The 25706-nt window shown below is 40.7% G+C and overlaps 1 protein-coding gene across 8 annotated transcripts in view; it reads left to right on the top strand.

Annotated features, from left to right (window-relative positions):
• plekhg5b (pleckstrin homology domain containing, family G (with RhoGef domain) member 5b) overlaps positions 1-22445 on the top strand; it is a 76021-nt gene extending 53576 nt beyond the window's left edge. For all 8 annotated transcript variants that reach the window (XM_086069528.1, XM_086069530.1, XM_086069529.1 and 5 more), the window contains 13 exons: positions 9486-9671; positions 12334-12507; positions 13940-14035; positions 15025-15225; positions 15606-15716; positions 15796-15945; positions 16023-16160; positions 16384-16503; positions 16592-16724; positions 16920-17035; positions 17110-17267; positions 19071-19925; positions 21226-22445. In XM_086069528.1, coding sequence (XP_085925654.1) covers positions 9486-9671; positions 12334-12507; positions 13940-14035; positions 15025-15225; positions 15606-15716; positions 15796-15945; positions 16023-16160; positions 16384-16503; positions 16592-16724; positions 16920-17035; positions 17110-17267; positions 19071-19925; positions 21226-21235 — 2448 coding nt within the window. In that variant the 3' untranslated portion in view covers positions 21236-22445. The remainder of the gene's footprint in view (positions 1-9485; positions 9672-12333; positions 12508-13939; positions 14036-15024; positions 15226-15605; positions 15717-15795; positions 15946-16022; positions 16161-16383; positions 16504-16591; positions 16725-16919; positions 17036-17109; positions 17268-19070; positions 19926-21225) is intronic.
• The last annotated feature ends 3261 nt before the right edge of the window (positions 22446-25706 follow it).

The raw sequence follows: 25706 nt of genomic DNA, 5'->3' as shown, positions 1-25706 counted from the left end.
TAAGTTTTCTAGGCATTTTATATGACTTGTTGTTTCCAAGTAAGAACATTGGGGTTTCTTCTTCTTCTTCTTTTTGCTGCGGGTTGGTATGTGTGTAAGGGTCAAGCACCATAAATACCAAGTTAGAAGCTACATTGCTCCTAGTGTAACCTCTAATGTTATTAAAGTTAAGGGAAATTGCTTGTTTTTGTTTTACTATGGTCTTTGCCTGTACAATGAGTAACATTTTTTTGACATATCGAAAGTAGGCCCTGGAATAGAGTTATATACTGTTTTGCATAATCTGTATATCCAGATATCATCATCCTTTAATTATGCCTCCAACTACTTTTATCACCATTTAAAATCTTAACACACTACCGTTGTAATACGGAACGATTAAGTCCTATTAAAATGTTAATGCCCATTATTTAAATCCCTACATTGCACCCAGCCATCTTAGCTTCGAGATCCAATAAACATTAGTTGAACCTAATGACTTTGGCTTGAAACTCAGACAAGCATGGCTAACATTCTAAATGCTGCTAAACCAACAAGTCTGCCAAAACACAACCTTAATGAATGATTTGCTGGCGCTAAATCAGCATCTGTAAAATGACTACTGAATACCATGCGTGTGTGCATGCGTATCTTTGGGAATTCACAAGCAACTCTTATTCTACCTTTCTATGCTTACTAATACCACAAAATAAATGTAGACTACTACTTGAATTCTTGGCAGTTTTTCAGTGCCCTACAAGGGAGAAAGTTGTACATCCATATACTGTAATGCTAGAGCGCCCGTGTCACATTGCTGACTTGACTTCTGAAAGTACAGTTTTGACTCGTGTAATCGCCCCAAAACCCTCACCCCTCTTCCCACCACTTGTGTACAGTATGTGTTTTGCAGTACGGTACTGAAATAACATTTAAAGGGATACCAAGTTGACTCATTGAACTATTTTCAACAGTAAGAAGATATTTTGTGATAAGGGATAACATTATTTTTTCATGAATACCTTTAAAAATTAATTTTGCCACTTGCTGTCGACTGAAGATGACATCACCCATGCGGAGAAAACGGGTAACAACCAATGATAGTTTGCTGACCAAACCCAGAAAACAGGTGAGCCGTGTTTGGTGGTTACCTATTTCCTTCGCAGAGGTAATGTCATCTTCAATCAACAGCAAGCAAGTGGACAAATGTGTTTGTAAAGGTATTTTACATGAAAAATAATGAACTTATTAAATAAATTCTGGACAAAATGCGAACTTTTTACTGCTGAAAATGGCTCAATGAGTTAAGTATCTCTTTAAAACAGTGGGGGAAATAAAAGACTCAGGCCCTGACTTTTCTTTTTATCAAGAAAGGAAAGTGCAAGTATTACAATCTATAAAGTTAGTTAGGCACCTTGTGACCTAAGCATTTATACCTTCGGTAGTTTGTCCCCTTTGTAAAACGTAAGTGGCAACATCACTGTCACTGTCACGCTAGACCAAGTCTATAAAATAGCAATTCTCCAGGGGGCAGCCAGAACATAGAGGCATTATGAAATCTTTTTTTCTCTTCTTTTTACCCCAAAAATTGTATATTTTCTGTAATTGTTTCAAAGAAAACATCTGTTTAACCCATTAAGCACTTGTGCGCTTTAGGCCTTAATGGGTTAAATGGATTCAGGCTCTGAAAAACTGCTGTAATGAAAACTAATTTCCAAAAATGACAGGGTGGTTACAGCTTAACACACTACTGTTGTAGTGGAAATATTACTTCAAAAAACAAAAAAAAGCCTTCAGAACTGTGTAAAGTTCACCAGAGTGATAAGACTTGACGGGTGTGGCAAACAAAGTATTCATGCGGCCATATTGTATTCATTTTTTTTTCTTTCTCTTTGTGTGTAAAGCTATTGTCTTCAGTGACTTCCTCTTTTCCAAACTGTGCAGTCAACTCTTGAATCCACTTCATGTCGTTTCTCTTGAACTCGACTACCACAAGACCTGTCTGATGGCTCACAATGGGAGGGGAGTTGCATGTTGGCTAGTGCGAGGTGGTTTTGCATGTCAATGGCTGACTGAGGTCACATGTGTAGTAATCTGCGTCTGATCTGACTCACTCTCCAATGAGATACTGTCTAATGCAGTCAATATAGTATAATAGAGCGACAAGTTCAGTGAGTGGCTTGATAAGACTTAGTTAAAATATGACCACTTTGCCAACTCGGTTTACCTTTTAATGGCTATGGTAAAAAGGCATTCATGTGAATTGTATATGTTTCAAGTGTAATATTTTTAAGCATTTTGGACCTTTTTATTTTATTTTAAGTAAAGTTAGTCCAAAATCTTGTTCTAATGTCACAACCAATAGGATACAACACTTCTTTGTGTACATTGACTTTACTGCTAATGCAGTCATGTCAATTTGTCACATTTTTAGCATAGATGAAGTCTACAGGGTTGTTTTATGTGTGTTACCGCCCGGTGTATTAAATGATTTAAAAACACAAACACTCGGTTTTTGTTTGGTAAACATACCATTAGTTTAGTGATCATACAACTCTGTTAATTGAATTTTCTTTTGGAAAGAAATCGATGTATCTTGCTTTACATTTTTGAATGGGAAAATAAGTCTTATTCAACTTTCAGTTGCATTGTGAAAGGACTTTCACCTTTCTCTTTAGCTGAACCTGCGAAGATCTAGTGTAGTTTAATATACTGACTGTGTGTTGTGGGTGGGGCAGCAGAAGTGTGTGTGTGTGTTTGGTGGTGTTTTGTGTGTGTGCTGTAGGACAAAAGAAATCTCCTGACACCTGACAGGTGGAGATGACTGCGTGTGTGACCTTCGGCCTGTAGCTTTGCGCACCTGCAGGATCAAGTCGCGTTAAGGCAGGCCACCGGCTCCAGTTTCAGTTTTGAACTGCTGCTACTATTCCTAGCCCCGTCTCTCTGGGGGAATTATTTGTATATTTTCTTGACTTGATTAAATGATGCGCTTTGGCCGCCTGTCCTCATGGCACAGCTGGGACCTTCAAGTGGAGATCCCAGAATCACTGCCGCCGGAAGTTAACCACTCAACTGAATGTCAGGTGAGAGGCACTGAGCTTTGCTCAGCTGTCGTTTAAAGATTCAATTAGATGGGTTTATTCAGGACATTAAAGGGAAATGATTTTTATTTAGTTGCCTTTTTGAGACGTTTCACCTGAAGTTAAATCCTGTTCACACAAGACCTTAAAAATGACTATGTAGCTGTCACTATACACGTGCATATTGCTTATCTCTGGTTTTATCCAACAGTTCATAATGTGCATATATTTAAGAAAATAATTTTAGTAATGTTTGTCTGTGTGCACTTCCCTATCTTGACCTGCACTTATGCAACAGAGTGAGGTTTTAAGAATGGAGTAAGTCCCCTTTTAAAAATAAAAATAAAAAAACATTGTTCCTATTGCTTAACTCGTGTAAACATTTTCTGTTTATCACCATATTTGTGTGACAAAATCCACAACCAGCAGCATTCACTATGTTTATTTAGTTTTATTAATTATGCTGATTGTAATCCCTCGAGCAAAAATTGTACTTGCTCTGTGCTATATATATATATATATATATATCTTGTGTTGATGTCATAATAAAGGGCCGTGTAAACAAACAGTGTTGCACCTCTTGCACTGAGGGGGGAGCATTGACAGTAGCCAGTAAGCCAACTAGCATCCCGTCAACAACTCTGTAACATTTTTGTCCACAGCGGGACAGATCTTCTAAATGAGCTTCTGCTGCCCCGTTATCTTCCGTTTTGGCGAGCGAGCAAAAACAAACTTTTGTAACATTAGCATTGCATAACATAGGAACTGCCTCCATTACATGCTTTAGAGAGAATACAAATTATTGTTTGAAGTGTGTCCTGCACTTTACGGTCTCTTAGTATTGACCTTTGTCTGGTTGACAAGTTATACTGTGGACCTCCCTCCTATTACAAATGGCATCCACACTATCTCTGCATCCTTTCGTGTCTTCTTTGGTCACAGAGCCTAATAACTATGTAGCCAGAGGCAAACTGCGAGCATATTAAAAATGATGTGTAAAGTTTTAGTTATGTACATTTGGTATACAGAAATGCCATGTTTATTGTGGGCGTTAAATTCCAGCCCATGCTTGCGACCGGGAAAATCTGAATAGTGACCAAGAATTTAATGGTATTGTGAAGATATATCACAGCATCACATTATGGATTGCAATTTGTCCTAACTAGTGTTTGTAGGCTATATTCAATTAGCTATCAATGTTTAATGTACCAGAGATGCGCAATTAAGTATCTGCAATGCATGTATTGAACTGTACAATATTATAATATAAATCGGACATGAGCTTGCAATACCGTATACTGTGCGCTTGGGTCGATTTAAAAAAAATAAATAATAATAATAATAAATAAATAAATAAATCTTTTTTGGTAAGCATGTCAAACATACTGTACGATTATGTTCTTCCTGGTCCACCAGCTAAGTCCAGCTTCTTGTAGTCCACTTCCCATTCTGAACTTGTGAAGATCAAGATCAGTTGTGTTTTTTATTAGTTTACATGCTGCAATAAATGCCGTTCTAAACACACTATCCAAATGTGTATTAGATCAACTAAGGGATATTTTTACCTGTATCTTTTAAAAGTCCAGTTTCAGTCAGTCGAATGGATTTTTTCCCCCAAAATACCTTGTAAACAGTTTCTGTCACCTCTGTGAATCATGTGTTCACAGCGGGGGATTTGTTGTCACATCCATTTCCTGCTTGTGCATGTGACGTTTTTGTACAAGCCAGTGTCTAGTGCGTGTTTTGAAGCTTTGCAGGAAGGTCGCGGTGTTTTCCCATCGTTAATCAAACCTGCCTGATCAAGAAGAATTCTTATCGGTGGGGGTTAGGGGAAGCCTCTCACTTTGCTCATTACCATACAGTCCTCTCCCATGTAAAGATTTTCCCGTTTCTCGTCCAAGGTGACTACCACAAATGGCCATGATAAGATAAGGCTGCGAAACGGGTTTAATATCATTAACCTGGAAGGTCCCCCCTGGCTTTCCAACTGTAAATGGAGGCTTTGTGGCTGTGTCACTGCCCTGCGTCAGACCTGTCAGGTTCACAATGTATGCTCTTACTGAAGTTATGCTTGAATGTACAGTTAGCCGAGTGACAAAAATCTGGAACTTGTGGACTGACCACATCCTATATTTGGAAACAAATGGAAATAATTAATGAAAATGGAAATAATCTGCTCCATGGTCACACTGTAGTCCTCATAATATGTTCAGGAAATGTAAGTATTATTTGAACATTCGTTGAGAAAAACGTTTTTTTTTTTTGTTTTTTTTTTTAAGAGCCATTGTTTGTACAATAGCACTTCAAGCTGTTGCCTTGAAGCTCTGCCTCCAAATATTCAAATCACCTTCTTCTCCTGGGTGGGAGGTGAGGGGGCAGCGGTCTGCTGCCTTCCGTCCTCTTTCCTGTCCAACACAATGAGGCAGGATCCTCCTGGTTGCTATGACTTCATGCCAGTGTCCGCATGATATGCAAGCAACCAGGAGCTTCGCAACACAGCCTGGGCGATGTCCACATTTTCAAGAAGAAAAATACTCCACTGAGGAACACCATTACTCTGTGGCCACTCCAACCGGGTTCTGGACCTTAATCCTCCAGGTAGACAAGTGTGACGAGTGGATTGGATGCAGGACAGGGTTTAAAAAGAGAAAACTGAAAGTGAATGGAAGCTGGTTCCAGAATGGGCTGCGACCCATGAGTCCATTTGACGGATCAGGATGGTTTTTATTACTTTTGACATGCCTCTAGCTTCAATGGTGAGTGGAGAATGAAGCTCATCACAACTTCCTCAATGCCGTTTCGTTGTTTGCATCATCTTTAGGCGTGAACCCTGAACCCTACGGAAATCAATAGATTGTATTTAGTTGAACTGTTAGGAGAGGAAAGCATCAGCTGAAGAGCCAAAATGCAAGATTACATCATGTTGCCAGCCAGTCTTTCTTTTATTTAAAATTTTGTTTTTAGGATTAATGCATGGGTCTTACCAAAATTGAGACAGGGAGTGTAAGTTAGCTTAGGTTTTTGAAATGCCAAGGTTGTACTGAAGGTCTTTACTCTGCCCACTAAGTGGAGGAAGGTCCGAGTTGTGTTGGTGACGGTTTAGACTTTGTAGAGAAGTTCAGTCTTTCCTTGTTAGTCTCTGAAACCTTCTTATTCCTACACTTATTTATAGGCATGGTCTGTTGGCCCAGATATCCCCTCAAAAAGAAAATCATTTACTTCTCGCTATTAGTTAGGTGTCTTTTATCCCTTGTCTGGGCTCTTTGTTGCCGTTGGGTGAATGGAATCCAGTGTTTTCTAGTGGTGAAATTGCACCATATGTTCTATGGACTGTACAATATGCATGGTGCCACTGTATATTCAATCAGGTGGTTGATATTGTCAGCGGAACCAGCCAATGGTAAAAATGCTTTTGGTATTCTCATAAAATTCTCATGAAATTATATATATATATAATATAAAATGTATGTATGTATGTATACACAGTGCTGCTCAAAAGTTTGTGAACCTCTTGCGAATTGTTTCAACCTGATTATATTGTTCAATCTGAACCATTACATTTTGTGTAGGTTTATCAATTCAATGCATTGTTCTTTTTTTCTTTTTTCTTTTTTTATCAATTGTGTAGTCGAAACATAATTAAAAAGAGTTTTGGGTCAATTCATGTAGGTGCAAAAGTAAGTGAACCCTGAGCTGCATTGCTTAAAACAAGCAGTTAAATAGGATTAGGTAGGACAAATTGGTAGCTAAACTAACCACTGAAATGGACCAATGAAATGAGAGAGGTTTAGCAAAGAAATTGTGCATCACTGACTGAAACAGAGACAAAACCACATCACTTTAGTCTTACCCAGGTGAACCCATACAGGTCAGTAATGCTGAGGGGAAGAGACATTTCAGGGGACCTCAGGAAGTGGGTAGTGACAACACATCTATATGGGGAAAGCTATTAAGTCATCTAAAAAAAAAAAAGAGCTTCATCATTCCACTGTGAAGCAGATCATCTGCACCTCGAGAACACTGAAAATTACTACAATCCTGCCTAAAAGTGGACGACCTTCTAAAATATCAGCAAGACCCACAAAACAAATGATAAATCAGGTGAAAACCAACCTGTGCATCACATCGAAGGATTTGCAGACCTCTTTTGCTGCATCGGGGACACGTGCATGCTTCAATAATCAGAAGAAAAGTCAATCGACAAGGCTTTCATGGACGGCTTGCGAAGTAGAAGCCTCTGCTCACAAAAAAGATCGAAGCTGCCCATCTCAACTTTGCCAGTGAGTACCTGGACAACACTGAAGCTTTTTGGAAGTCCCTTCTGTGGACAGATGAGTCCAAAATTGAACCGTTTGGTCACAACTAAAACAGTCATGTTTGGTGAAAAGTCAACACTGCATACCAGCAAAATAACCTTCTCCCTAGAGTGAAGCATGGGGGTGATAATCTTAAATTCTGGGCTGGCTTTTCATCCTCAGGACCTGGACAACTCCACATAGTCCAGGGAATCTTGAATTCAGAGGAATATTGTGAAATCCTGGATCATAACTTGAAGCCGTTCTTTGTGAAGTTTCATGCAACATGACAATAATCCAAAGCGTTCCAGCTATACAACCAAGGAATGTCTGAAGAAGAACAAGATTCATGTTCTGGATGTGCCCAGCTAAAATCCTGATTTTAATTATTTCAAAATACTGTGACGAAACTTGAAGCGGGCAGTTTATGCTAGACGGCCATCCAACCTCTCTCAACTGACTGCATTTTGCAAGGAAGAGTGGCAAAAATCCCCCAAAGTAGATGTGAAAGACTGATTAGTCACTAAAGAAAGTGTTTGGAAGAAGTGCTCATTGCAAAAGGAGGTGCAATGCCCGATTAAGTGAGAGGTTCACATACTTTTGCACCCATAAAATCTTGAGTTTTTCTTAAATCAACAAAGTTTCTTCAAGAATGAATGACAATTTTATCATTCTTTTTGTTCAAGCCCATTATTTTCAATATCAGCATTGTAGATTGGGGTATGACTAAACATTTAATAATGTTATATTTAAATGTAACACTAACAGATGTGTAACTATTCCGTTTTCACTGATGACGCTTTTTAGTATTCTGACTAAAGTGGTATATAATTTGTCATCATTCTCCATTTAACAAGTGTCTTGTGTAAAGGTAGAACCCAGCGGTATTGGTCATGGTCTTGAAACTTAAGTGATTCAAGCACATAATCCTTCACCCAATCAGCTTTGGGCACAAACACGTCGCTGGTGTTTGTTTGTGTCTGCAAAGGAATTCGTTCGGAATTGTCAATGTGTTCCTTTGCTGTTGTCAACGTTGTGGAATGCGAGTTTCTTGTAACTTTGAAGGTGGGAGGGAATTTTCTTGCTAAGCCCCACACCGGCAGATTCCTCATCACTGACAGTGCGGCGGTAAAAACAAGTGCTTCCTCAGATACGACGGCATCCCCCGTTTGTTTGCTCTGTTGGTGCTCGTAAAGTGAAGGGTGCGCAGAGGGCCATGCTGACAGGGTAACAATAGTGGGTTTGGAGGGGGGTGTCAATGGTCAGTCTTGGAATGGAGCAACCTTTCTGTGATGCAATGAGCATTCCCTGCAAGGAAGTGGCTGTCCTTCCCTCTCCTGTTTGTGTCCGACTGTTTTAATGGCCCTGCTGATGTCATCTCGAACGGCAAATTCCCCTGACAACTTCCTGTTTGTGTCCCCCCTTTGTGTATTTCCCTCTTTCCATTCATCCACCTGGAACGTTTTTGTTTTCCCAGGAGATGGAGACAATACTGATATGTCTCTCATTTTCGTTTATCATCACTGTTGTATGATCACCATGTGAATTATCAGAGAACCTTCTAGGACTGTTCCTGAATTGAATTAGCACTAGAAAAGTAAATGTTTCGTTCCAATATGTTGTATGGTTAATGTCTTCTAATGTTAAAGTCGGATTTAATGTCTGTATGTTTTTTTCTGCAAACAATGGCATTTTATAGTGAACTGACCACTTTGAAGTTGTTCTTGCTTAGCTTGTAGCGGTGCATAAAGTAAAACATTTACATTAAAAACAACATAATGAATGGCCACCTGATTTTGACCTGTGTACATCAATCAGTAAAAGTAGAAAAAATCATCTTAATACCTACTCCAAGCATTTTATCCTTTACCCAAGTAACCTCAGCACTTGGTTCATGAAAACAAAGTAACAGACTGGCTCTTGTCGTGTCCGTGTTGAGAGTCTTTGCTCTTTCTCACAAAACTCTGAGTTTCTCTTTATCCTAAGTAAATGTTTGATGGACACTTCTGGTGAGATAGACTTTAAGAGCACAATCTAATTTGCAGTTTTTACACCACATAGATTCAATGTTACAAAGTGTAAATTGTCACGCAATGGACATTTTTCCTAAATTCTGTCTTCTCCACTTCTGCAGGGTCAGTCCCGGCGGAGGAAGAACATGACCGAGTTTCTGGGGGAGACAAACATTCCCACGCCGGATACGCTCGGGCAGATGGGTGGCTCGTTGCCCGGCTCCGGTCCTGACAGCTGGAAGAACCGAGCTGCTAGCCGCTTCAGTGGCTTTTTCAGCTCCAATGCCACAGCAGCATCCTTCGGCAAGGTAAGCCTGTCGTGGCTTCTTCTTCAACCAATAGCAGCGTCGTGTTGACCTGAAGATTTAAAAACAAAAAAACACACACACACAAAAAACTAACCAAGGTAACCATGTGACGACTTCCTGTTTGGCTTTAGTGGCTTGTTGGCTAGACGTACTAAAGAGAGAACATTACAACGAAACGGTAGTAAGGCAACAGTGGGAGGAGGTCAGATGTGCGGGGGGTGAGATCATTTCCCTCCAAATCTTGTTGGCTCAGATATTTTCCTGCCAGCACTTCTGGAAATAAGTTGTCAGAGGAAATGTTCTGCTCTGCTTGTCCCTCACGTTAAAAACGATCATTGTGCGGAATCATTGTGTGAATTATTTGGTTATTTTCTCTATCACAACTATTTTGTTTTAACATTTATAATATTTAGTTTTATGTTAACAGTAGGACAGTATTATACTCATTCAAATGTATTACTTATTATGAACAGTAAGTCAAATAAAGAGTCTAATCACTGTGGAATTTCAAATGTTAATGTTCAAGATTTGTCTACATCATACATGTGCCAACAATGCCCAGATGAGTACAAAGAGCCCTGACTTTTTAACTGCGACTGCATCTATCAGCTTGTATCTTCCCTTCAATGGGAATGTTCAGGGTGAACAAACCACAGATTCTTGGGGGTGGGGAAGGGTGGAGTGGTGCAGGGTGACATCATGCTTGTTCCCCTCGGACATGTAGTAGTGACATGAAGGGAAACTGAAAGAAAAAGAAAACAAGAGGCTGCTTCGAGCAAAGCCCTAACTTCAGCTCATTATCCAAGAAAACTTAAAACCCTGGAGAACCCAAGAACCCTTTTCTTCTTTGGAAAATTATGAATTATACATTAAATGACTGCTATAAGTTCACTGAACACCAAAATATATGTTTTTTCAATTTTAACCCTTTTTTTTTTAACTTGCTCAGAGTTGCTAATTTATCAAAATATATATATAAAACATACTCCTAGGCATTCTGCAACATGATATGAAATAGATTAACAAAAAAACCACACAATTTTACCATCTGATGGTTTGCTGAGAAGATGGTTTTGTTTGGATTGATTTCCAGCTCAACAAAATTGCCATGTTGCCAGCCATCTTGTCACCACCACTCTGGCTCATGTAAGTAAGTGCAATATTCATCCACTAGATGACCCCATGCAGGGGTCAGAAGTGGCACTCTGGACTTTTGAAGTTAAATTTGTTAAAAAAAAAAGAAAAAAAAAAAGGTCTTTGTTATTTGAGTAGCAGAATTTATAGGGACCAAATTTGACCCCGTGGGTTCTCCAGGGTTAAAAAAGAGTTTATGCAAGTGGCCAGAGGGTCCAATTGCTAGTAAAAAAGTGACAAACTCCGCAATACATTATTGTGATGCACACAAATGTATTACCATAAAAATTGTGTTCTTAATAGTTCTACTGCTATTGTGCATCATCAGTAATGAATTTTAATGAGTATAATACAATTAAAATGATTGTGGGACTATTACTGACTATTACTTACAAGGTACAGTAGATTGCATATCTGCGCCAAAGTCAAACAATTCTAGACATGAAAGTCCAGCCAGTTCGATTTAAAAAATCAACACTTGCAAAACCGCGGTGTTCCACTCTAGTCCTGAAGATGCATCTCTATCTGATTGGTTACTGCACTACTTGCCTAATGGCTAATGCAAGTGGACTGTAGCAACAAAAAGTGGAATTCTTATGACATCTGTTTATATACAACATGTGATTTCATGCTTGGCAGCTATTAAAAAAAAAAGAAAAAAAAAAAAGATCACGATAATTGTTTGGAGTGTCTCACGACAGGAACAAAACAAAAATATTTCAAGGATAAAGCCATCATTTTATGAGAATGAAGTTGTCCTATTACGAGCAGAGACCTTTGGATGTTGACTGCTGAAGAGGTAACATTTTACTCCAGAAATCCAGAAGCAATTAAGTTAATGTTTGACTAATCAGCACCCTTATGTGAGTTAACAGCTTGATGTGATCGTGTCTCCACCTCAGAAAGATTTAGACAAACTGAAATCAGAAGTGTTTGCAACAAATATTTCATGTTCTTGGCACATTGCTTAAGACTCTGTTTTTGTTTAGTTTTTTCTGGTATGGCCCTCAAACTCGTTTATTATCCGCTCTCTTGTTGATGTGGGAATAAATAACCTATCAAAATGTTTAAATATTTAGTATCAACAGCTTCACAGGTTTGAGAATGGAAGATTTTGACAGCCCTAAGGAGTGATAAACCTTTATTGCAACAAAGCCCACATAACAACATTGTGTTACCCCTTTGTGAGTTCACATCCCACAGAGTGGCAGATGTCAGATAGGGACACTATCTGTCAGTCACCTGTCAGGGGTGGGCTCGTGTCTATTCACCCTGGCCAGCCCCTTTAACCTCCCCAGAGCCAGAGATCCTCCAGTGGGACCTGGACCTTTTTCACCTCTAAATGTGCCCCCAACCACACACAAACAGCCCTTTGACAAACGTGTTCATGACCCCTACCCCTAGTCCTCCTTCTTTCATTTCCTTGAAACCCTTTGTCCACACAAGACACATTTTCATAATTACATGAAGGGTCCTGCGTCATCATGTTCCATGATCCTAACAGTGTTCAACTTTTTGTGCCCAACAGGAAGTGGACAGACTAGAGCAGCTCCACAGCAAGCTGCACTCATACACGTTGTTCGGGCTGCCCAAGGTGCCGCGGCAGCTCTCTTTCCACCAAGACTCCTGGGAGGAGGAGGACGAGCAGGAGCCCGACCTGGTCCTGGAGGACAGCTGGCAGATGTTGCTGGACAACGCTGAGGTAATCCAAGCAAATCTGAGTTGACCATCTAGCCCATTGTTTAGATCAGTGCAATTATTTGTTTCTTTTGTAATTTCCCATCTCCAGTTTTTATTTTTTCTACCTTGGTTCTTACTCACCATTTGGTATTCCTTTTCATTTTGGTGACAATACACACATTGATGACATCATCAAAAACAATCCATCCATCCATTTTCTTTGCACTTGTCTTCATTAGGGATTTGGCTGAGTTGGAGATTATCCCAGCCAATTTGGGGTGAGAGGCGGGATACACCCTGGACTGGTCGCCAGTCAATCACAGGGCACATATGAACAAATATTCACACTCCCATTTACACTTATTTGGAGTATTGTTGTTAAGCGAATACAGATACTTACGGAATGTGGGAGGAAGCTGGAGTATAGTGGAGAAAACCCATGCATAGCACAGGGTGAACATGGAAATTCCACATATGATGGCAGAAGACAAGATTCACCTCCGGGACCTCTCAACTGTGAGGCAGGTGTGGCTGCCATTATGCTATACCAGAGGTGGGCTGGAGTCCTGCAGGTTTTGCATGTTGCCCTTCTCCAACACAGCTGATATATGATCAGCTCATCAGCAAGCTCTGCATAAGCCTGATAACGATCCTGTTGATTGGAATCAGCTTGTGTTGGAAGTGAGAAACCTCCAAAACCTGCAGGACTCCGGCCCTCGAGGACCGAGATTGCCCACCTCTGTGCTATACCATCCTACCGCCATCATCAAACAATAATTTAAAAAATAGTCCATATCATAACTTATGGTTAAGATAAAAATAGAACAAATATCATAATTTCAAAAAGGAACATTTGTGTTTTTGATACTGTGTTGTTTTCCAACCTCCTTCCACCTTTATAACTTATCATTTTAACAGTACATGTGCAAACATCCACAGTTTTTTTTTGTCAAAACCACAGTGCAGTGGACCCCCACCGAAGAGCGGGTCACCCAAAAAGTGATTATAATTGCCTAATACTATTAATTCTTGATTACTGCATTGTAGTTGTATATGCAACTACTAATTGTTTAACCATAAATAAACCACAAACTATTATCTTAAAACACGTGTCAAGAGCTTTGTAGTAATTCAAATGCTTTCTAAACAGTGGCATGAAAACAAAAAACAAATTGGACTTCCCGGTTTGCGCTACGGTACTTTCTTATCATTTACCTTCTCAGATTTCCCAGAAGGATAGATAACAAGCGGTTATTGCACTGCTGTTAATTGCGAGCGCAAGTGCATGACTCACCAAGATAGTCAGCCAGACAAGTATTTTTATGGCTTTGGTAATATGCCTGTGCAATGATCACATAACGTACTTTAGATTGACATAGTCTGACGTGTGCACTCTCCTCCTGCTGAGACCTCTTTGACTCACGTCTGTGTCTTTTGTTTGTTTGTGTTTTTAGACTTTAACAAGGAGACAGTTCCACCAACAGGAGGCAATATGGGAGCTGCTGCACACTGAGGCCTCCTACATTAAAAAACTTCGAGTCATCACTGACGTGAGTCCGACATGACAGCCACTGTACACCCGCACACAGACACACGCAAAGGTTACACAATGATGCTGCTGGAAGTCATGAAAGATAAAGTGGCCTTTGCACCGGAGTTCTCCCCGAAGCATTAGACAGTCTTGATGCAGACGGTTTGATTTTGAATATTGCTCTGAATTAACAGGCAGCATTTTTCTGCTCTTTGCCATAATTAACATACTGCATATTAATTAATATTCAGGGTCGATACCAATGCCAATTATTAGTAGTCAAGGAGGCTGCAATATTTGAAACTGATATTAATTTTCAGTTAAGAAAAAAAAATTGCATCAATTTTTTGAAATACAAATGCAAATCTTTACTTTGTTGTAATGTCCTAAAGCATGCTTATTGAACAATTTGTAAGACTTTTCAAAATGTACAATGTTTTTTTTTTTTTGTAATCTTAGACAATAGACTTAATTTTAAATTTCTAACAAAAAAATGTTTTTTAAGTTTTAAATGGCAACTTAAACAAGTACATACCATAGCTCTCTATAGTTTTCAACACTAAATATTTTTTCCACAATTTGAAAATACCTGAAATCTTAAACTTTTCACATTTCTTTGTTTTAATGTTGAGCAAAAACAAAAGGTTCAGAAGATTCCCCGGGTCAGTTAACAGAAAATTTAAATAGTCCCCTGAGATTAAAATGGTTTTAGATTGACCTTTTATCGGCTGTCAGGTTTTTTTTAAAAGGCCGATACAATATTTGTCAAAATGCCCAATATTGGCATATCCCGACTGTTTACCCATATGAATTAACTTTAAAAAAGCTATACTTGAATTCAAGAAACAATTTTATTTGGTGTGAAAATCAACATCTTTAGTTGGAATGCTACTGAATTGTACCTTTTATATATTCTCCTATACATTTAGTAGCCAATATTGCTAGTAAATGGCAAAAACATTTAAATGGGGCACAATAAAATTCCTTTCTCTGTTCCTGTCTTTGCAGCTGTTCCTGTGCGGCCTGCTCAACCTGCAGGAGAGCGGCCTGCTCACTGAGGTGGAACCCCCGCGGCTCTTCAGCAACATCCAGGAGATTGTACGTCTGCACACGGCCCTCTGGAACCAGGTCATGCTCCCCCTCTTAGACAAGGCCAGGCAGGCGCGGGCTCTGCTTGACCCCACTGACCTTCAGCACGGATTCAGGACGGTAGGTAGCAGCTTGGAACCAGGGCTGAGTGCACCACTGCCACATTTTCACAGTCACACTGACGCGTTTTAATAGGATGTGTAACATATTTGTGGTGTTAAGAAAATCCAATTATTTGGTTAGTCTTGGTGGAAATGGACTGTAAAAATGGGTGGCTATATTAATATTAATTGAGGCTATGCTGCAAATACGTACAATTTGAAATGGAAATGGACCCAGCAGCATTTACACTGCCTGTCGTGCTCGGTGCCAATCAGTCAGTCGGAAGCAAACAGGAGCTCACTTCAGCCAACAATTCAACAGCCCTCCCATGCATAAACACAAGCGATAGTGGTAGCCTCACTAAACCTGACTGAACCTAATGTTGCGTATGTCTTCAGTTTGCCTCCAGGTTCAAGCCGTACATCCGTTACTGCATGGAGGAGGAAAGCTGCATGGAGAACATGCGAGCGCTTCTCAGGGACAATGAACTCTTCAGGACCTATGTGACCGTGAGTCAATGCGACCACCTCCAATATGATGCGTTCATGTGTGTTGCGTGGGTGTAACAAGTCTCTTGACTGTTGACAGTGGGCGGAGACGGACAAACAGTGCAACCGTCTGAAGTTGGCAGACATGTTGGCAAAACCTCACCAGCGGCTCACCAAATATCCCCTCCTGCTGAAGAGCGTGCTCAAGAAGACGGATGAGCCGCCCGCCCGAGATGTCATCGTCAGCATGGTAAGGAGCACGTTGATTACACGGGTATCAAATATTTCTCATAGAAACAATTCCTAACGATCATGCTTGACCTCTAGGTGGCCTCGGTGGAGACCTTCATCGACAGCATCAACTCGCACATGCGCCAGCGTCAGGAGAAGCAGAGGTTGGCCACCATTTCTGCACGCATCGACTCCTACGAGGCAGTAGAGGGCAGTAGCGAGGAGGTGGAGAAGGTGAGGACTCAAATTCTAACTTAAAGCATCTGTGGCATCATGATGGTCCAATGCTCAAGAAAATGAAACGGCATTCATTTTCAATAATATCAATTTGTTTTGAACAACTCTGGAATTTTCCGTTTAGTCTAACAAGTGTTTTGACAGATGGAATAAGAGGCAAAACCTCTACTTTCATGTACTTATTGGGGGCACATCACCTGACTTGCGTGTTCCCACTCAGATTCTCAAGGAGTTCAACCACTTTGACCTCATGGCTCCCATGAGAGGAACGTCTGCCGAAGAGACCCGACAGCTTCACCTGGAGGGCGCTCTGAGGATGAAAGAGGGCAAAGACAGCCGGGTACAGCCAATTTTCTCCTGCTTTCAATCTTTCTGCCTTGTTTTTTTTTCTTCTTTTAACTATTCTTGACTGACTATTTTCACTGTAGATGGACGTCTACTGCTTCCTTTTCACCGATCTGCTGCTCATCACAAAGCCTGTGAAGAGAGTAGAGAAAGTCAAAGTCATCCGGCAGCCTCTGCTCATCCACAACGTCGTCTGCAAGGAGCTGAAAGACACAGGTGAGATGCGGGCGACAAGCGTGAACTTGAGTTGAATTTATGAAATGTTCAACTTTCAACTAGAAAGGCTCTTATGGACATGTATTTAATAAAATACAGAGACACACACTTTGATCGAAAATGCTCGCTTGTGCTTGTGCCATCCCTCAAAAATAATCCACCCATGAAACATTTTGCCCTGTCTCATATCTGAAGGCTCCTTCATCCTCATCTACCTCAATGAGTTCAGGAGCGCTGTGGCCGCCTACACGTTCCAAGCCAACAGCGCCCCCCAGGGGCGAAGCTGGATCGAGGCAATCTGCAACGTCCAGGTTTGCTCTCTCGGGATGTCTTCCGACGCGCAGCGGCGAGTTGACTTTGTCTAACTCGTCCTTTGATACGACAGAACCAACTCCAGAGGCTTCGCAGCGAGGAAGTGATCCGACTGCAGAATTCTCTGACGAGTTGCACGGAGGGTGAAGAAGAGCGGGATGAGGAAGACGAAAGCAGCAACTCCAACGCGAGTTCACCATGTCTGAGGCACAAAGATCAGCATCATTTAAGGTACCAGAGGAAATATGGATGGAACATGCTTATATCAGTGTTCATTTCTCAGATTGGACTAAAGTCGGAACTTATTCAGTCTTTAACAAACCCTATGCATGTTTTTTTGTTGGCAAAGGAGAGTACATCAACAACACGCGTTTTGTAAACATCAAATGCACATTAGTCCAATGTACATGTTTTTGGAAACATTTGAAACGATTTAGGTTCCAGTGAGTCTAACCTAGTCTAAATACTTTCTACTTCTACTTTTCTTCTTTTCGTGGTGAACCTAACAACATAAAGTCTTAACAAACCTAACAGACATGTGTATGTAAACAATAGCGCTGATCTAGTCTTCAGCAAATGTTTTTTTTACCAATGGACAGTATAATGTAGACTTCAGTGAACCTAATGTACTTGTTTTTAAGAGGATGTAATCTTCAATTAATCTAAAGTGAGTTTTTGCAATCATTGACAATTTTCAATGGACTTAAACCTAAATGTTTTTGTTAATATTGAGGAAGTCAAGAGTATACATGTTTTTGTAAACATCCGAGATCATGAGTCGTGTATGTGTTTTGTTAGAATAGAATAGAATAGAAGAACAGTCTTAAATGAACCTAAGCATACTCTTTGTGTTTTGTAGTAGGAATGGGCAAGTACCAATACCAGGTATCGGTATCTGTGCCTTATTTCAAGGTAATGGGCACTCGTGGAGGCTGCAGATACCAGTTTCGGCCGCTCTCTTGTGTTCATTTTACAATTGGGAACTAAAGGCATTTATGTCTGACAGATGCCCATTAACTCATTCACTGCCATTGACGGCTATAGACGTCAAAAATTCATTTGAACTATTTCTATTAGTTTCGCATTTTTTTTCCACTTTTGTTAACAAGATTATGAAAACCTAGAAAAACCTGTATTGTACATTTAGAACAGATATAAAATGTGTGATTAATCGTGAGTTAAATAGTGAAGTCATGTGAATAATTACAATTTAAAAATCGCCTGATGCCCCTAAAAAAAAGAAGAAAAGATTATTAAAAATTAGGGGTATCAGGCAATTAAATTTGTAGTTGTTATTAATCTCATGACTTCAATGGTTAACTCACGATTAATCACAAATTTTATATCTGTTCTAAATGTACAATTAAAAAAATCTAGGTTTTCATACTCTTAAAAAAAATGTGAAATGTGAAACTAATATAAATAGTTCAAATGAATTTTTGACGTATATAGCTGTCAATGGCAGTGAATGAGTTAAGATGCAATTTCTGTAAATATATGTACAGAAATAAAGATAATTTAAAATTGCCATTAATTGTATGCACTTTTTAGAAAATGTTTATAATGGCATATAAAGGTCTTTGTTTAAAATGATCTGTCATTGTTTTTCTTATTTGTTTTTTGGGGGAGGGGGGTTAGTTATTATGTATCAAAAAAACTAGTGGTATCAGTGTTTGGTATTGGTGACTACTCGAGGTGAGTATTTGTATCAGACTGAAAAAAGTGATATTGAACATTCTCAACAAATTATTCTACAGGGCCTCGACAAGTTTTTTTTTTTCGTAAACATTGACGATAATTTAAGAGTGTAAGATACATACATGATTTTGTAAAGATTGAAGATGATTTAGTCTTTAATGGACCTACATGTTGTGGTGGTTGTGACAATTTGCAGCTTTTGTTTGAATTTTGCTATATTTGACCTATTTATCGATGTAAAGCACTTTGGTCCACTCTGTCGCTTTTTAATAGTACTTTATAAACAAACTGGATTGAATTGGAACTTCAAAATAATTTTCTTGTGTTGATTTTCAGTCAGTCGGATGGTTCCACTGAGACGTTGTCAGTGATGGAAGTCGACGATCCGGCTGAGTCGCAAACATCTTCTGCCGCCATCGCTAGCCTCGAGGACCACGCCGACACAGCCGATGGCGTCTCCGCCCTGTCGGAAGTTGAGCGTCTCCGCAGGACCTCCCCCAGCGTTTACTCTGAGGTGAAACAGGAGGCGGATCTCGAGGGCGACGAGCTGGACCCTCAGTGTCGCTCTCTGTCCATGGACAGCGCCTACGGTACGCTCTCCCCGGAGTCGCTCCTCAGAGAACTTCAGCCGCCGCAAAGTGAAGAAGAGGGCACCGAGGAGGCAGAGGAGGAACAAGATGAAGAGGAAGAGGAAGAGGAAGAGGAGGAGGAGGAGGATGATTCTGCCTCGCTTGGCTCGCAGTTGTCAGTGGTCCAACCGTGCAAACCTCGACGGCGGCCTCACGTACAGTCAAGACTCCACTGCCTCCAAAAGATGTCCACTCTGGTCTTATCGCGCTCCGAGGACAACCTCCTGCAGCGCCTCCACGCCAAAATGCCGCCCTCGCACAACCGCGCCAACCCACCGCACGCGGATGCGTCCTCACTGCCGCACAGCAAGAGCCTGACGGAGCTCGGGAGCAACGGCGCCGACTTGCCCGTCGATCTCCACCGGGACGTCCTCGACGAGGGCGGTCCTTGCGTCGCCGACGCGGAAGCTAAGAGGAAGTCCGATCCGACGGCTGGCGGCGATCTGGGAGAAACGTCGGCCAGAGCGAGGAAATCTCCGGCGCAGCAGCACAAGAAACTGACGCTAGCACAGCTCTATCGAATACGCACCACTCTGGTCCTCAACTCTACACTCACCGCATCGTAAGTGTCCGCATTTACACAGAGAGACGCGACTCACAAAAAGTGAAGGATTTTGGGACTTGTGGGTGGAATTCCTGAACAAATGCAAATGGTAAATTCTGTAGAGTACATTTGACTCTATTTAGAGTGAGACCAAATAGACTCCGTTTTAGAGTCATATTTACACTTGGAAGAGAGTGAAATGAACAATTGGCGGGAAAAAAAGGAAATAAAAGTCACTCAAGAGGAACAAACTCACAACCTTCAGCTTGGGAGGCAGCCGATCTACTCCCTGAGCCACGCAGCTCCTGCTGTGTGTTAGTATCAGGGTTATTATAGTTTTGGAATTTTCATTTGAGTTCATTTTTATTTCGTTTTGAGTTTTGTTTTTTAAATGTTGTTTTTAGGGTGGTTCTGTTTTATGAGTTTTAGTTGTTTAAAAAATGCTTAGTTTTAGTTTTCTTTTTTTTATGTGTATTATTGGTGCACAAGTTTTAATAAACACCATGGTAAAATGAAAAAAGTAAGGTATTTCTTACCTAGCGTTCGGCTAAGTTAAATGAAAAAGCAGGCGAGCCGAGCCATTCAAAGTCAAGCGGGCAAATTTGTTGCCTTGGAGCAACGTCATCTGAAGGTGCTTTTCCATTGGCTGCTGCTAGATAACATCATTTCTGTGTGACACACTTTCAAACGTCTTTAATCATCCCCAATGGCTCATATATTAATTGCCAAAGACCAAAATGAAGGACATTTTTGATTAAATTATAGTTTTGTAAACATAAAATGTAGTTTCAGGTTGTTGTTTTTTAAGCATTTTCATTTTTGTTTTATTTCATTACCAAAATCGTTTTTTGCATTTTTTATTTTTATTTTTGTTAGTTTTCATGAACTAAAAAAACTTTGGTTAGTATATCGCTCGTGTGAGCTGGAATCTTCCAAACTCCAAGAGACCAAAAACGATGTGTTTGGTCTAGGCATAGCTCAGGTGGTAGTGTGGCAGTCTCCAAAACTGAAGGTCGAGGGTTCATTCCTCAACCCTTGAGGGACTTTTATTTATGTATTTATTTTCTATTCTTTATTCTTCCCAATGTAAATATTAGCCTACTCTGAAACGGAGTCTATTTGATCCCACCCTAAATAGACTTTACTTAAGACTTTATATTTAGAATTTACTGTGCTCATAATTGCATTTTGGCATTAGCAAAATTCAAATTGAAATGTTGTGCTTTACCCAAAATTCCCTTACATTTTTGTGAGTATATTAGATTGATTGATCAATTGTAGGAGATTTTGATTACTTTGTGTGTTCTGACTTCCACAGGGAGGTGTAATCACCATCAAAGACAAGTTCTTCCTGGAGAGACCACTGCACTCTCTCTTCTTCTTTTTTTTTTTTATTCCTCTCTTCTCTTTTTCTCTGTCTCGACGCCGCCCCCACCACACCGGGCACCCGTTGCACGTTCGTCCTTTTCGAGCGTCCCCCGTCCCTCCCGCCGGCTGCTGGGGAGGCGGCGGCCCAGAGACTCTTTCACTGCTTGCACTTTGTGGAGGACGTAGCACCACAGGGGGGCGCCACTGACCTTCCTTTTGCTAGAGGGAGGCGTGTGGGCTCGCCCAACCCTTGAACAGGACCCAGAGTGGATGGATGTTGTTGTGACTTTTTGATTTGCTTCAACAAGAGGAAAGGTAATTGCACATTTGTTTAGGAAAACAAGAAGAATCACTAAGGAGTGAAAAGACATTTACAGTCCCATGAGGAGTTTGTTTGAGTGTTTTTGTTTGAATGATCAATAACCAAAAGTGGACCACGCAACCAAAGACGAGTCCATCAGGTTCTCATTTCTAATTTTGGTTGGCGAGCGACTCTGAGGGCTTTGCTGCACTACGACATATCGAAACACACACACACACATGCAGAAGTTGCTTGCCTGCGCTTGTTTTTGGTTTTGTAGCAAAGTTGAACACATTTATTTGGAAGAGGATGTCAAATATTCAGAGTGCGCCAGTTCTTCCCAGGAGAGAGAAAACACTTTAACACTTAGCTTTCCAAACCAAATAGATTTTGTCTGTTTACTTTTTTTTGTGTGTTAATGTCTCATATTTATTTTGTACAAAGGAGTACTGTATTCATGTCTTTCTGAGGAGGAAAAAAAAAAACGCTGTTCTGCAAGAATGAAGTTACAAGATTGCAGTTGTAATGCTATGAGAAAAAGGAAACATATTAAGGGAATGAAGTTGTAATATTTAAAAATGAATATATCAGAAGAATCATTATGGGAATTAAGTAATGCATTTCCAAGGATATGCTTACAAAAGTAGTCACATCACAGGAATAATAATTTCCAATGAGTAGATCTTATTGCACATTTTCATTCACAAGTCCAGTTTGGGACTTTCCACTTGTGTCATTTGGGAATATATTCACATAATATTGCAATTTCATTCTCTTACCATAGTTTTTTCCCTTTCCAATATGGTCCAAATGCTCCTTTGTCATTATGCCTGTTATGTTGTATAAATATAAATAAGATGTTAATGATATTGTTTGCTTCCAACATTTGTCTTTTTGTTGATGTAGTCCTAAAATGAGTTTCCTCATCGGCCACCAATGTGCTGCCAACTGAAATCGTGTTTCCCGAGTTAAACAAGTGTCTTACGGAATAAAAAAAGGAAAACAAAAAAAATTACAATCCCTGCTTTAATGGTTTAATCCACCCTAATGGAGCCATCGCACATTAAAACCTTTTGGGCTCAGACAACAGGTGGTGAAAGAACATTCGTCTTTATTTGGGGGATGGCGCGAAACTTCGCCGTCTGTAACTCAGCAGAGCAGCTGGAAGCAGGCTACAATGGCGCCTCAGTTGAATGGCTGTACCCGCTTTGCTCAAAGGAAGGTCCATCAAGGCATCCTTCCATGAGTTTGGTGTGAGAGGGCAAACCCGTCAAGTTGTCAACAAATACTTTTTGTAGACACACTACAACATCTTGTACAGTCTTCCCAGAAGAGATCACAACCCTAACCTTAAGAGGGGAGGAGGACGGTGGGACTATTCCCAGGTCTCCATCACTTCCTGTAGGCGGAACATGTCCCAAGACTTTTGATATGAAACAACCTTCACCCGGTTACATCTGTGAATCGGTCTTGACAGCAAAGGTGGGCTGAGGCAGCGTGGCTGACCTTGCTGTATTTACAGCTCATTATATCAGCTAATCTCCAGATTACAGCATGTTGAGTCCACACGAGCCGCTAAACCGCGGGGGGAACCACGGTGACGTTCCCGCCTGTGGGATTTGTCCCTTAATCTGGACCTCAGAATCCCACCCACCCATCATCATTTTCACATCTGGACCGTGCAGGATTAACTGTTGTAATCCTTCACTTTAGAACTATTTTATTATACCTCGCCAGGCTTTTAATTATGAAAATGCAGCTTTGGCGTGGAAGTAATTACAGATCCTTGTACTATTAGCCTCTGCTAAGTAATTAATCAGGGTGGAAAATCTTCCGCTTTCAGTCTTCAGTGCTACATGGAACACTTTTGGTAGGCACTTCAAAAAGTGTGATTTTAAAAATGGCACATCTTTCTAAGAAGGATGTTCACGTTGTACATGCAGCCAGGAAGAGAAGGTCAAAGGGGTTAGCAACCACTTGCTGTGGCAGATGTCACAAAGCATGCTGTAAAAAATGTCCGATTACCACAAAGGGGGCACTTTGACAAATCCCGATTATGGGAGCACTTTCCTTTATTAAACTCGGCCCCGGTCCTGCACTCTTTGTGAGGGCGGATTAAAAGCAGGTAGACACCATTGTCTGTCCAAACAATCCCCATCTAAACCGTCCCCTTCTCAACGCCGGCTTATGAGCCGCTGGTAACCATTCCCAATCTTCATCATCATCATCCTCTCAGTCGGGATGCTGTGATTGGATTTAGGACACTTCCAGTCCGGGGGGGAGAGAACAGAGAACTAGAGCATGTTTACAAGTGTGACGCTGGTGGATGAGTTGAGTGGCATATGGAGCGACCGCGACATCTGGCCTCCATCAGGACCCGCTTTGACCTTCACATTGACGCATGGACACATCTGGACTGCCTCTCATACATGTTTAACGACATGTACAGTGGTGGTCAGAGGTTGGCATATGAGGTGTGTCAGAAAGATTCCAGGACCAGGGTTGATGGTGTCATCAAAGATTCAATTCAAACCAAATGACCAGCTATGAGTTTTCCTTTTTGGCCAGACAAAACAACCAACACATTTTGGAATATAATTATTCAGCACATATTAACATCTGTTTATATTGTATTGTGGACACCTGGATTTTCTTTAGCAATGGTCTTTTCACTTCTTGTACATGAAGCAATATGAAAGTGAACTTGACTGTAAGCCTGCTGGGAACAGACTGCTTGCTTTCCTGTCTAGCTGACCCTCCCTTCTCCTCCCAAAAACCTAACTAGGCAGCATAAAGAATCTTCCCGTGATTCTCACTGTGCACTCTGTCACAGTCATTTCTTCTTGTAGATTGCTCTGTAAGACTTCAAGTAAGGTTCAAATTTATAGGAACCCCAAAAAACTAATTGTTTTCCTAACTGCTGAAAATTCCACAACAACGTCTACGAAGAGATCCTCATGGCGTCACTCGGTGCGCGGGAAGAAACGAGAGTTGTGGAAGAACAATGTGCCTGCTTACAATTCCCTGAGCATCTGACAGTTCCTGGTCAAGAACAGCATCAATATGACTGTGACAAAGTAGCTGCAAAGGATCCTGAAAGAATCCTGCAAGAATGCATGAGAGTGTGACAGAAAAGGCTGGGAAACATGTAGTTTAACTTTGAAATGTCGTTTGCGACACCGGTCCTCGCATATGGGCATGATATCGTATTATGTGGCTTTTAATTATCTTATTTGAAGCAGGGTGCAATAATTACACATCATCAGTGAGTTTTAGGAATTTTATACAAGTGTTAAAAATGTATTAACACAGCGGTATGCTCCTCCGTGCCTTCCGTCTCCAAATGCATGCACTATAGAGTTTAAGTCTTGAGATTGACCTGGCCTGTCTAAAGCACTCCATCATCTTCAAATTTCTGTTGACTAAAGAGTTCATTTTGCTGCTTCCTTCATCATGTGTTGTGTACAGTAAAGAAGCCATGCAAGCCCAAACCATGTCTTTACCTCCACTGACTTTCACAGATGAGCTTGTTCAGAATAGAACATAGATGGCAGGTCAAAAGTTTAAACTGAGACCGTTTATCATTTTAAGGGGAAAATATGTTGACTGTAAATTTCATGGTGCCATCAAATCTCAAAAAGGTTGGGACGGGTAGCAATAAGAGGCTGAAAAAGTCAATTGCACTTGTATATATATAAAAAAAAAAGAAAACTGCTGGAAGACCAGTTTCCACTAATGAGGTCCATTGGCAACTTGATTGGAGTATAAAAAGAGCTTCTCGGAGTGGCAGTGTCTCTCAGAAGCAAAGATGGGTAGAGAATCACCAATTCCTCCAATGTTGCGCAGAAAGATAGTAGAGAAAAATTGCAAAAAGGTTGACGTAATCATCATCTACAGTGCATAACATCATCCAAAGATTGAGAGAATATGGAACAATCTCTATGTGTAAGGGTCAGGGCCCAAAAAATCCTACTGGATGCCCATGACCTTCGGGCCCTTAAACGGCACTGCACCGCAAACAGGAATGCTTACTGTAAGGGAAATCACAGAAAGGGTTCAGCGATACTTCCAGAAAACCTTGTGGGTGAACACAATCCACCATGCCAGCCGCCGTTGCCAGATGGAAACTC

The sequence above is a fragment of the Leptonotus elevatus genome, chromosome 2, assembly GCF_054856555.1.
Source record: "Leptonotus elevatus isolate MCC_2025b chromosome 2, RoL_Lele_1.0, whole genome shotgun sequence".
Lineage (NCBI taxonomy): Eukaryota > Metazoa > Chordata > Actinopteri > Syngnathiformes > Syngnathidae > Leptonotus > Leptonotus elevatus.
The sequence above is the reverse complement of the archived record's forward strand: the minus strand, read 5'-3'. Positions and strand labels throughout refer to the sequence as shown.